General features: G+C 39.4%; 1 protein-coding gene across 1 annotated transcript in view; it reads left to right on the plus strand.

Moving 5' to 3' along the window:
- Positions 1 to 14,285, plus strand: part of LOC145983335 (glutamate receptor ionotropic, NMDA 2C-like) — a gene marked incomplete at both ends in the record, with an annotated part of 82,959 nt that overhangs the window by 19,953 nt on the left and 48,721 nt on the right. Inside the window, one exon of the mRNA XM_083116476.1 lies at positions 3,585 to 3,732. Within this exon, the coding sequence (XP_082972602.1) occupies positions 3,585 to 3,732 (148 nt within the window). The remainder of the gene's footprint in view (positions 1 to 3,584; positions 3,733 to 14,285) is intronic.

Consider the following 14,285-nt stretch of genomic DNA (forward strand, 5'->3'; position numbering starts at 1 on the left):
CCGGTGGAGGCACAAGTGGTTCGGATCCCACTTTAAACTGTAGGTCCAGTCCCGATTAGCCTTACTGTGCATAAAGTGGACTTAAAACAGCAACTCAAACCAAATCAAACCAAACCACATTATGTCCGCAGTCCCATGCGCAGCAGTGTTTGATGAACCGTGTGCTGTGAAACATTGTTCTGGTCACCAGTGTTGTACCTGCGGGCCATGTCTCGCGGTCGCTCCGTACAATGCGTGACAGCCTCCGCTGGCCTCTGGCATCAATGAGTCGCTGTCGACACACTGCTGGACGACGTGTCGTTGTTTGCCCATCGTTGCACCATTTTCGATACGTGCTCACAACAGCAGCACGAGAGCAGCCAAGAAGCCAAGCCGTTTCAGATATGCTGGTACAAAGGTGCCGTACCGTTTCAGAGATGCTGGTACCAAGGTGCCGTGTCGTTACAGAGATGCTGGTACCAAGGTGCCGTGCCGTTACAGAGATGCTGGTACCAAGGTGCCGTGTCGTTACAGAGATGCTGGTACCAATGTGCCGTGCCGTTACAGAGATGCTGGTACCAAGGTGCCGTGTCGTTACAGAGATGCTGGTACCAAGGTACTGTGTCATCACAATTTGATCTCCATCAAACTGGGAGAGATCGGCCGCTTTTCTTATTCTGTTGCAGGAGACACTACTAACAGCGAGCCTCTAGACCTGCCCAATATATACCATGCTGCCAGCGTGTCACGTATTACTCTCTGCACTCCAGGCGCGCTAAATGTTCTCGGGTCGGAGTGGTCATAATGTAATCGCTCATCGGTGTACATAAATATGCACACATTTTGCGTATTTTGAGTACATAAAAATACGAGTCTTATCAATGACGAATGTACTGCTTCTGAAAGCCATTCAATATATTTTCTATCACGTATCTCGTTTAAACCGACCTCGTCCATGTAGTGGTTATCTTGGTGTGCTAGGAGACACTTTTTTAGAGACACATGTACTTTAGTTCCCACACATTTTTCTTATAACTCCTTGTAAAATTCAGTTTCTACTTCTTGCATCTTGGCTACGCAGAATTCGAACCTATACCCTGTCCCAACTATCTCTGGAGCAAGGCCGCGCATAGCGGCAGAGAAGGGGAGAGGGATAGAGTGGGCAGTACACGCTGCTGGGAAAGCTGGTAACTGCAGTCGCTTTCCCCTCACGCAATCCCGTTCCTCTTAAGTGTTCATTGGTGGAGACGTCTCGTCACTACTTGCTGGGGCAGAGTGTTGAACTTCGGGCTCCAGAAAGAGTTACTCTGGTCCTGAATTTAGAGGCTCCAGGTTCTATTTCCAATGCAGGCAAGTTGCACCCCTGATTAGCCTATCCGAGCATAAAGTTGACATAACGCAAAATTTGAATTTGCAAAACTTCTTTTAGATTAATTACACTGCATTCTAATCCGAAGTCGAAGTAATGTCATAAAACTACTCACAATTTCGTTCCAAAGAGTGTAGGGGGAAGAAGTTTTGAGAAATGACCAAAATGTGGAAGTGTTTGACATGAATCAACCACCTGAGTCTCTGGAATATTGCATTTCATTGGAACATGTAGGCCTTCCGGGTGGCCCGTTCGAAGCATCGAATTGCTTAAAATGCCGATGAAAATAGTTCAAGTTTTCGCCACTAGGTGCAAATATGGCACTCAGAATTAAAGTTTTCCTACTGAGATCCCTCTTAACCCCATTCGAAGCAACGGATTGCACTGAAGCTTGGTATAGAGACTATGGAGGCCATGGGGAAGCGAATGCTGACGGAAAATATAGTTCAAATGCTAACCACCAGGTGGAAATGTGGCGCATAGAAATAAATCTTACCTTTGGGGGCCGTTCGAAACACTGAGATAGAGGCTATATAGCGAACGCTGACAAAGAAAGTATTGATTGATTGATTGGATTAAATTTTTTGGGTACGTTGGTACATCAGGCCATTGTGCACCCTTGAATGGATGCGGGGAGAATCCCCTTATCTAAAACCCTTACCTCAAATTTAAAAAGAATCGAAAGGGGTGTAAAAAGCCCTTCAAGAGAAGTTAAAAATTGTAGTTTGTAAAAAAAGGTTAAGGAAAGCTTAAAACTACCTCAGAAACAGCTTGTCGCTAATTAAACGACTTGAACTACGAACAACATTATGAAGAAAGTAGTTCAAATTTTCACCACCATGTGCAAATGTGCCGCTGAGAAACAACAACCAGTAATTTGAGTTTCTGTCGGTAATCAGTGATCAATGGTCGCACTTATTCGAGATGTTGTTCACTGTGTACCAGATTTCAACGCCACATTTCAACCTGGTGGTGAAAATTGGAACTATTTTTTTTTCGTCGGCATTCGCTTACCCATGATCTCGATAGCGTCTATAACAAGTTTCACCGCAATCCGTTGCTTCGAACAGACTCCAAAGGGTTATGAGTAGGGCAACTTTAATTGTGGTGCCTGATACTACACTATGTATTGGGCCTCTGTGGAGCAAAGCAGCGCATAACGGCAGAGATAGTGGGAAAGCGAGTGGCCGGAGTATAGCAGTGCGCGCTGCTGCAAACGGGTTGGTCGAGCCCTCTCGAGTCACCACTTGCCCAAAGATTTGTTTTCGTTCACTCGCTACAGAGATTCTCTGAACAGAGTATAATAATATGCAGTGTCCGAAAGGTTACTTTTAAAAAATAACTGAGTTATAAGTTACAGTTACTAAGTTCAAAAATTAACCGTTGCAGTTACTACTACTTAAGAAGTAACTGTAAATTACTTTGACAGTTACTCTCTGCTGCAAAGTTGCTTTGTAACCAAATTACACACAATCAATGATCATTAATTGTACTAAAGTAAATATAGGGGTATTTAATTTTATTTAATTTTTTGTTTCTGGTACCTTATATAAATTTTCATATATTAATATTATTGCCAAAAATGGTGAGCCAAAACACTGAAATTTTCAAGTGCAATTAGAAATAACGAACTGCAATAAAACTAAAATGTTCTAAGTTAGCATACAAGGGACCATAGCTTCCTTGACTTAGGTGATTCCACGAATATGCTTCACCTTAGCATCCAGAGAAGACACATAGATGGAAACAGAGTTGCCAAATGTAGCTCTTCCTACATGTTAAAACGTATTAAGTTAGCAATTTAAGTGTTGCAAGATAACTGTTGATAACGTTACTTCTATTGCAAAAAAGTACTTTTACAGCTACTCATTTTTGAAAGTAGCTAATTACTGTTAAAATTCATCAGACAAGTAACTGTTATTTCCAAACACTGTTAATATGCATTAAACATATGGTGGCCCAAAAGTCAGTTGATATACAGTATATGCACCTTTGATGTAAACAGGAATTATTACTTAACAAATGTGAAGCCATTCAGATGAGAATTATTTATAGAAAAACAACAAATACTGTGCACACTAACAATAACAAAACCTCAAATAGCCACTGCTGTAATCAAGTGGCTAGCTACTACGCTAGTCAGTGAAGAGGTTGTAAGTATCAACTGACTTGTTAACCACCCTGTACTTTATTGTTGATAATGATAACCAGTTCCTTATTCTGTCTCCCTTTCTAGGATAGACCTCGCTGATGCCCACAGGAACTCCAACTTGTACCAGTGCTGTTCCGGATTCTGCATTGATCTTCTCCAGAAGTTCTCAGAGGACCTTGGCTTCACGTATGACCTGTTCCGTGTGGAGGATGGGAAGTGGGGATCAAGAACTGTAAGTAGCATGCCGTGGAATTTGATTCTTTTAAAAATTTGAATTAAAATTTTTGAGTGCGTCTGCACTTACGCTATATTGCATCCGTCACACTATACGTGCCCCAGCCCCAGAAAAATAAAACACGTTTCTGAGAATTAAGATATTCTTACTTTGGTTAGAAGCTGAGGCTGTAAAAAGGCACTCAGCACGGATAAAGGCAAAACGCAGGACAACACACACACACACAGTCCTACGAAGATTATACTGGCCGTAGGTTCAGACACCCGAGCCTCGTTAGTTTGTAAATGCAGTCCAGGGTGTACTACGTGAAAGGTCACCCCATACACCCCAGTTTGCTGTGCTACCATGTGTTAATACTGCATTCAAATACTTTAATCATTTTTTAATAATGTCGTAATATTTACAAGAAGGATACTTTAGTATACATATATTTACAGCACATGTGTTGCAGTTACACATAAGGGACTATAGAGAGTATTCCAGTTCCTTTTGGTAAACCTATCGATAAGGGAATTTAGAGAGCATTGCAATTCCTTCTGGTAAACCTATAGAGACTGTAGAGAACATTCCAGATCTTTGTGGTAAGCATTCGGTAAGGCACTATATAGAGCATTCCAGATCCATGTGGTAAACCTATCAATAAGGGACTGTAGAGAACAATCCAGATCCTTGTGGTAAACATACGGTAAGGCACTATATAGAGTATTCCAGATCCATGTGGTAAACCTATCAATAAGTGGCTGTAGAAAACATTGCAGATCCTTGTGGTAAATATTCAGTAAGGCACTATACAGATCATTACAGATCCTTGTGGTAAACCTATCGATAAGGTGCTGTAGAGATCATTTCAGATCCTTGTGGTAAACCTATCAATAAGGGGCTGTAGAGAGCATTCCAAATCCTTGTGGTAAACCTATCAATAAGGACCTGTAGAGAGCATTGCAGATCCTTGTGGTAAACCTATCAATAAGTGGCTGTAGAGAACATTGCAGATCCTTGTGGTAAATATTCAGTAAGGCACTATATAGATCATTACAGATCCTTGTGGTAAACCTATCGATAAGGTGCTGTAGAGACCATTCCAGATCCTTGTGGTAAACCTATCAATAAGGGGCTGTAGAGAGGATTCCAAATCCTTGTGGTAAACCTATCAATATGGAGCTGTAGAGTGCATTGCAGATCCTTGTGGTAAACCTATCAATAAGGGGCTGTAGAGAACATTTCAGATCCTTGTGGTAAACCTATCAATAAGGAGCTGTAGAGAGCATTGCAGATCCTTGTGGTAAACCTATCAATAACGGGCTGTAGAGAACATTGCAGATCCTTGTGGTAAATATTCAATAAGGCACTATATAGATCATTCCAGATCCTTGTGGTAAACCTATCGATAAGGTGCTGTAGAGATCATTTCAGATCCTTGTAGTAAACCTATCAATAAGGGGGCTGTAGAGAGGATTCCAAATCCTTGTGGTAAACCTATCAATAAGGAGCTGTAGAGAGCATTGCAGATCCTTGTGGTAAACCTATCAATAAGTGGCTGTAGAGAACATTGCAGATCCTTGTGGTAAATATTCAGTAAGGCACTATATAGATCATTACAGATCCTTGTGGTAAACCTATCGATAAGGTGCTGTAGAGATCATTCCAGATCCTTGTGGTAAACCTATCAATAAGGTGCTGTAGAGAGCATTTCAAATCCTTGTGGTAAACCTATCAATATGGAGCTGTAGAGAGCATTGCAGATCCTTGTGGTAAACCTATCAATAAGGGGCTGTAGAGAACATTTCAGATCCTTGTGGTAAACCTATCAATAAGGAGCTGTAGAGAGCATTGCAGATCCTTGTGGTAAACCTATCAATAACGGGCTGTAGAGAACATTGCAGATCCTTGTGGTAAATATTCAGTAAGGCACTATATAGATCATTCCAGATCCTTGTGGTAAACCTATCGATAAGGTGCTGTAGAGATCATTTCAGATCCTTGTGGTAAACCTATCAATAAGGGGCTGTAGAGAGCATTCCAAATCCTTGTGGTAAACCTATCAATAAGGTGCTGTAGAGAGAATTGCAGATCCTTGTGGTAAACCTATCAATACGTGGCTGTAGAGAACATTGCAGATCCTTGTGGTAAATATTCAGTAAGGCACTTTATAGATCATTACAGATCCTTGTGGTAAATATTCAGTAAGGGGCTGTAGAGAGCATTCCAAATCCTTGTGGTAAACCTATCAATAAGTGGCTGTAGAGAACATTGCAGATCCGTGTCGTAAACATTCGGTAAGGCACTATATAGAGCATTATAGATCCTTGTGGTAAACCTATCAATAAGGGACTGTAGAGAACATTCCAGATCCTTGTCGTAAACATTCGGTAAGGCACTATATATAGCATTCCAGATCCTTGTGGTAAACCTATCAATAAGGAGCTGTAGAGAACATTTCAGATCCTTGTGGTAAACCTATCAATAAGGAGCTGTAGAGAGCATTGCAGATCCTTGTGGTAAATATTCAGTAAGGCACTATATAGATCATTCCAGATCCTTGTGGTAAACCTATCGATAAGGTGCTGTAGAGATCATTCCAGATCCTTGTTGTAAACCTATCAATAAGGGTCTGTAGAGAGCATTCCAATTCTTTGTGGTAAACCTATCAATAAGGAGCTGTAGAGAGCATTGCAGATCCTTGTGGTAAACCTATCAATAAGTGGCTGTAGAGAACATTGCAGATCCTTGTGGTAAATATTCAGTAAGGCACTATATAGATCATTACAGATCCTTGTGCTAAACCTATCGATAAGGTGCTGTAGAGATCATTCCAGGTCCTTGTGGTAAACCTGTCAATAAGGGGCTGTAGAGAGCATTCCAAATCCTTGTGGTAAACCTATCAATATGGAGCTGTAGAGAGCATTGCAGATCCTTGTGGTAAACCTATCAATAAGGGGCTGTAGAGAGCATTCCAAATCCTTGTGGTAAACCTATCAATAAGGAGCTGTAGAGAGCATTGCAGATCCTTGTGGTAAACCTATCAATAAGGGGCTGTAGAGAACATTGCAGATCCTTGTGATAAATATTCGGTACGGCACTGTATAGAGCATTCCAGATCCTTGTGGAAAACCTATCAATAAGGGGCTGTAGAGAACATTGCAGATCCTTGTGGTAAATATTCAGTAAGGCACTATATAGATCATTACAGATCCTTGTGGTAAACCTATCGATAAGGTGCTGTAGAGATCATTCCAGATCCTTGTGGTAAACCTATCAATAAGGTTCTGTAGCGAGCATTCCAAATCCTTGTGGTAAACCTATCAATAAGGAGCTCTAGAGAGCATTGCAAATCCTTGTGATAAACGTATCTATAAGGAGTTGTAGAGAACATTGCAGATCCTTGTGGTAGACACTCGGTAAGGCACTATATAGAGCATTACAGATCCTTGTGGTAAACCTATCGATAAGAAACTGTAGAGAACATTGCAGATCCTTGTGGTAAACATTCGGTGAGGCACTGTATATAGCATTCCAGATCCTTGTGGTAAACCTTTCAATATGGGACTGTAGAGGGCATTCCAGATCCTTGTGGTTAACGTATCGATAAGAAACTCTAGAAAGCATTGCAAATACTTCTGGTGAACCTACCGGCAAGAGATTAGAGAGAGAGTTGAAAACCCGGTGGTAATTCTACAGATAAGGCACTCTAGAGAGCATTGCAGATCCTTGTGGTAATTCTATAGATATTGGACTGAAGAAAGAATTGTAAATCCTTGTGGTAAACCTATCGATAGGGGACTGTAGAGAGCACTGAATATTCTTGCGGTAGACTTATAGAGACTGTAGAGAACATTGTAGATTCTTGTGAAAAATTTAGCAGCATGAGATTATAGAGAGCATTACTTTGCTAATCCAGCAGGGCACTGAATCTAAAGCGCATTTTGATATTACTTAATCCGAATAACGAGACAAACTATTAATAGTACCACTATCTTCGTTGAATATATTATCAAATTAGATCACAAACCGAAGACATATATTTATCGAAATAAAGGCTTGTACACCATTCTGGGACCTCCAAGATGGCATAGTGAAATGCAGGGATACCTGGTTCCATTCTAGATGGAGGTACGTACCTGTACATTTCACGTTAGTTCTGACCCCACTTTGATGACGTCCGAGGTGGAGAGACATTTCGCTACAACGCAAGGATCCCAGGTTCCAATCTCGAAGTGGGTATGGGTGTTCCTTGTGTGTGAGCCTTCCTCAATTTAAGCGCATTTAACACTCATCCTCATAGTCAAAAGTGGAAGAAATGCAACATTAATAGGAAATATCATAGAAAATAATAAGAAAAACGGTCCTAATTAGCATATGTTTGCATAAAGTGGACTTAAACATCAATATTCGTCTTCTTCTTGCACCCTATTATAATGTAAATCAAAGTTTATTAAATCGAAGGAACTCGCATATTTCTGTCCTATCTTTGTGGGTGCGCTTCATCGTACTAGTTATGGGAGTCTGGGTAGTAGCTCATCTTAGTGTTACAAAGGGGTGCCCACAGGGAGGGTTATGGCGGAAGCTGCGCCATCGAAATTTTGGGAGGGACTTCTTCCCTTCAAATAATATAAAATGTAACATTTATATATTTTTCAAAATATATATGTAAAAATTGTACACCTTAAATGAATCAAATTTAATCTATTAGGTGAAGAGAAGAATGTTTGAGGGTATTATTGAAAGGGGAAGAGAAATATCGAACTCTAACATATGAATATCGGGTCTTATTCGACACGTGGGTTCTTGGGGAGTCTGAATTAAACGTTGGGGGGTTGGGGTTACGGGGCAGTATCCAACTCTAGGCCTTAGATTATGGCGGGTATTTTAGCTAGAAGGAAAATTAAGTTAAGGGGTTATCCGCCTATTACTACTATCTTCTTACACTGTTGCGGAAATTCTAATGTAGCGACTGAGAATTAATTTTTTGGAGGAGGCAATATCCACTATTCAAAATCAACAGTAAGTCTAAAATTGGCATGGGAATTTTGATGGTAAGATTGAATATTAAATATAAAGGGGGAAATAGGAAGCTCTTGATAAAGTGTTCAATCTTAGATTTTCAAGGGATTTCTGTAGTGGAGGGGGAGAGTACGAACATTAAATTTTGGAGACTGTATTTAGCGACGTTTCGACCCTGAAAGTGCCAAAAGAGAATCTGGAAAAGAGTAAACATCTCTGAATCCTAAGAAAGTATTGACACCCCCATTAAATTAATATTCTTGAAAGCCTCCAAAGAAATGGATCTAAAAATTTTCTTGATCGCTTCGCTCGCAGTTGTTTCTTGCGAGAATGCATGTTTCATGTTTGGCGCTTTATTGAGATGAATAAAGTTTTATACTTTTGCTGCATGACAAGGCATAAGCGATATTCTACATATTCATTAATAAATCACTTCTTAACATATAATGCTTTGTGTTGGTATACTGCTTAGTGCTTACTTTGAAGCAGGTCAATAATTTGGAACAAAGATATACCAAATCCGCACTTCTAATCTTGTCACATGAAAGTTTTACATTAACAAGTTAAATTTGCACTGAAGATAAAATCCACATAATTATGGGTTACTAAGATAATTATATTTACTCCAAGAAAACGGGGAGGGAGTTCTTTGAAAGAGGAACCTTATTCTCAGCTTTACTTTGTGGGGATTACGATATGGTTTAAGGCCGTACTAAAGGCAATTTTGTGGTCATTTTTCGATAACAGATGGCAGCACCGTTTGCCATGGCAACCGAGGGCCATGTTGCCAGATCTCCGCGTAATCAAGGTAGATACATACAGGTTGGTCGATTAGGGTACTCCTTGATGGGATATGACGTCACGTTGGTTAGCAGATTTTATTTAAAAATCTAATTAGATGTGGAGCAACGTAATTGTTTATCATGAGAGTTTAGTTGTATGTTCTTATTGAAAAAAAAAACAATTTATCAGCAATGGCATGAGCGTCCGGAAGAGGGGGCAACGGGGGGCCGTGTCCCCCCCTGGAAAATGAAAGTCAAACAAAAATTACATATTTTTCACATATAAATTCATTACAGTCACAATAATATGCATGAATATGATAAATTCAAATTTAAGCAATGTTTTTTAAGGAAACAACACTATTATTGCGGAAAATGTGCCTTGTTTGCCCCCTGGAAAAAAGCACCTTCCTTGCCCCTCCCTGGAAAAAATCCTGCGGACGTCCATGGCAATGGAACATAGTAATACTAATATAAAATCTCTTGTATTGTATTACGTATTTCTTTTAATATTTCGAAAGCAGAAGAGAACATACAAAGATAACTGTAGTTAATTCAAACACGAAATGCATAAAGTAAGGAGAGTAATTGAAATAATTGAAAACATTTTGCAATTACGTTTGAAGCGAATGCTGCGTTGACTTTATATGACAGTACTTGAACACATTTATATCTTTTATCGGTGACGTTACCAGATTTTCTTCATAAATTTGCAGAATTTCAGTGTACATTTTGTAAATATTTATAAATATTAGCGCTCTCTAACGATCCTCAATCTTTTATCCTTCAAGTGAATAAACATGTAATTCTGCACCCTTATTTTTACTGCTTTAATATCGCGATTTTGAAAGAAAAAATGTCAGAAGAATCCTGGATACACAATAGAAGACATATTTGTTATTTTTATAATAATTAAATATTAAATACAGTTTTGTAGCGCATCTAATTTATTTGCATGTCTTGTCACCACACAATGTCATGTTTCATAGTTCTTTACGGATTTGGTCTATTCTGGTTTTCAGTTCTGCAGCTGGTGTAGAATCTTTGGAAGTATCAGTAACATTTTCAAGTAACAGTAACTGTAAACTACTTACGTTCTGAAATTAGTAATTGTAACTCAGTTATTTTTCCACCTAACTAGGAAGTTGTACAATTACTTTACTGCATGGAAAGAAATATTAACTTGAATCAAATGTTCTCCTCAAAGAATGGGTAAATTGACGATTATTAAAGCCGGCCCCCGTGGCGTAGTGGTTTACACATCGCGCTACGACGCCAGGGGTTCCGGGTTCGAATCCTGGCCTGGACATGGATGTTCGTGAGTGTCCAGTCATCAATTTCATCATATCCACTCATCTTGATCATCGTAAACTAGCCAAAAGTGGCACAAAAAGCGAAGTAAAATGAAGCAAATCAATCAATTGATGATTATTAAAATCTTGAGACCATGAGGACAATTTTGTATTTTTTTTTCGTCAAGAGCCAGGATGTATCTCAAGTTTATTTGTATTGGAACACTTACCATATAAGACTACATACATAATCTCCAACAATTCTCATGGACACACAGTAATTTTATAGTTCAACAAAAATTCTAAAAATATATGTTGTTTGCTCAACAAAATAAAATGAAATGTTAATCGTCATTGCTTTGTAACAGAAGTTTACTGTGAATTTTATTGCCTCAATGTTTGTACGTATGTAAGAAATAAGTCATAATTTCATGAAACTTAATGCTAAGCATTTGGTGGACATCGATGGTGAAAAGGAGATCGGGCTTGCAACTCATGATCCGAACAACGTCTTACGAGATGAAACAAATCTCGAGTAAAGTAACTGTAATACAGAAGGTTGTTCGCTTTATACCCGACCATTTTTGACAGGTACTCATCTTAAGAGATACCGCGCCGCCACCACCGATCATGTTCTATTGGACCCCCATCATTGTGAACTATCGCCGGGCACCTCAGTTTCCATTGCAGCAAGCTCCGGCGCAGGACAGGCATGGGAATTCTGTCCCACTCCTCCCTGCAAGCTTTCCATAGACCATCCAGGGTGCGTGGGCGGCGATATTGAAGACGTCGTTTCAACAGTCCAAATGCGCACAAATCCATCTGAGCTTTTCACAGGAATGTCTTCAAACGGAATGACACGAATTCCTAATTCCTCTGCCATTTCCTGATAAAAACGTAGTGATATTCTGGCGGAATGACTCGAAGCCTTGTCCATATGGATCATCACCTGGTTCGCGTCCATTCCATACAATTGTGGGATGTCTCTCCGATAGATAGGTGTCAGAATGGAGTCTTGGAAGTATGTGGCATTCACCTTCACGTTTTTGTCCACTTGCGTATCATCAACTTACCCTCATATCCGAATCCTGTCACAACCATAAAGCCACGAGAGAAACTTTCCCTGCACTGACGAACAAAGTTGCTGCACCCCTTGCCGTCAATGTCATGGTATGTGACACTTTGCTTGCAGCCCTTCTCCTGGTGGTTTTCGTGGGTGAATGCTTCGCAAGGAGAGCCTGTTGTGTGTAACGGGCCACAATAGCTTTCGCAGTAGTCACCCAGAGTGTTTCGCAATGCGTACGTATGAAAACTTAGCATGGAAAAGGGCCATTACGTAATCCTCCCAAAACCGGTTGATTTTCGGCACCACTTGATAACATTCACTACCAACACTCACGCACCTACAAGGTCAGACACAACACTGCTCCCGCCAGCAGACCCATAGTTCCATCATGATACGCCAGGTGGCAGCACCGAATCGACAATGGTCGGATATAAAGCGAACAACCTCTGTAAGAACTATGTCAGGTACTTTCTAAAGAACAGTAATAACAGTAATTATATGCGAATTACTTTCTCAAGTGATTAACTCGGAGTTACTTTTGAAGAGTAACTATTCAAACACTGCTGATATATCATCGAGTTCAACAACATATTGGTATGAATTGCGAGGGAAGTTGAGCCCCCTCCTTGGTAAAGTGGTAACGTAATCGCCTTGTAATACAGTAGTCCCAGGTTCGATAGACGGTGAGTGTACAGCGATCGTCAAATAAAAATGGGACAACTAGATCCTGAAAGTCTCCCTTCTCTGCAATGCGTCTTGTGTGTTGTCTAAATCTACGGCGATGAGTGAATTGTAATAGCAAATTTTCAATGGCAAGTTCTGTCACTGCCGTTGAGTTAACGCATTGCAGGGATGCAGGTATTTCAAAATATAGGTGTCCCATTTTTATTGCCGGTGACTGTACATAGTGGTTTTGATCCCACTTTAAACTGTAGGTCCAGTCCCAATTAGCCTTTCTGTGTATAAAGCAGATTTAAAAAGCTTATTTCGAGGGTAGATACAATACAGTAATAAATACCATTAGAATAGAAGTTCAATAGCTTACAAATATTTTTTTTACAGGGACTACTAAAACTAGATTTTCGGGATATATAAAATCATATTTACGTTGTTGTTTCAATGCATATTTATTATTTTTCTTTATCATACCCTGCAAAACATTATTGCGTTCTCTGAGAGCAGTGTTGGCGATTGGGTTCCAAAACTGGGAGAGGGCAAGGACACTTTAATTTCCATTGGTAGATGAGGTCTTGTATAGTATTGGGGTAAAAGTAGGGCCATCTGCCCCTCCCCCTAATTGCCGCCATTGTCTGAGAGATATGCTTTTTGCAAGTCATCATCGTATTCAGGAAGAAATTTATTTTCTTAGGATTTTTGAAAATACCTCTAAAAATTTAAACTTGCAAGAATATCAATGAATGCGTACCAATGCTTGATAGACAAGACAAGTAAGTCACACCCCTGGCACTATTTTTTTCTCCTATTTCCCCTAATATACAATTTACAATTGATGACCACTTGCTATCAGATATTATTAAGGCTTGAAACATAATTTCTTGAGCATATTTTGGACTCTTGATTTCTAGTAAATCATCACCATTCAATAAAGTGTCTACGCTAGCAAGCAAAAATGTATGTACTCTTCCATGTAAAGTTCAAACAGTCCACTTTGTTGATTTATATTCCGTAGAAGCTTTTACACCAACTGCCATGGTACGAAACTGGCATTGTCGGTTAAACCTATTGTCCTTTTGTACAACTTTCAAGAGTGCTCTTTACTATTGGTAGAAGACACTTCGATTAGATTCTCAAATGCTCATCTGCAAAAGGAACAAATAAATATACTTTTAACATCGTATATGAGACTATGAACTTACAAAACATGTTTAAAAAATATTGATATTACTGTTGTTGCAACCTTAGACAAGTTGAGTTAATAATGGAACTTACAGATGTTGTGTAAATGGATATGAAAATAATGGATCCAATCAGCACTATAATGCTTAACGATATCGTCCTGTTTGGTTCACGATATGAGCTCACTTCAGTGATCTAACTTTATAATGAATGTTAAATATGATCAGCCTACAACAGAAATTTGCAAAATAATTGTTAGAAATATTTTCATAGTAGAGTGATGATTGCCACGCTATATGGAGTGAGGTTCCTCCAGGTTCGAATCCTGGTTTCATGTATGTATTTATATCATTATCTTTGTTCCAATCATCCATTTTATCAAATAATTATTCATCCTCATTGTCCCAAGGAGAAGAAGTTGGAGGTAAAATAACAGAAATACATTATGAAATGGAAATTCAGTTCCTCCTATATTTTTATCTGAATTATTATAGTAGACCAGCCAAGAAGCAAAAGAGCTTAAAAAAAAACTTTTATCTGCATGGAATGTTA

Source organism: Lepisma saccharinum, unplaced genomic scaffold (genome assembly GCF_977018435.1).
Source record: "Lepisma saccharinum unplaced genomic scaffold, izLepSacc3.1 HAP1_SCAFFOLD_815, whole genome shotgun sequence".
Classification (NCBI taxonomy): domain Eukaryota; kingdom Metazoa; phylum Arthropoda; class Insecta; order Zygentoma; family Lepismatidae; genus Lepisma; species Lepisma saccharinum.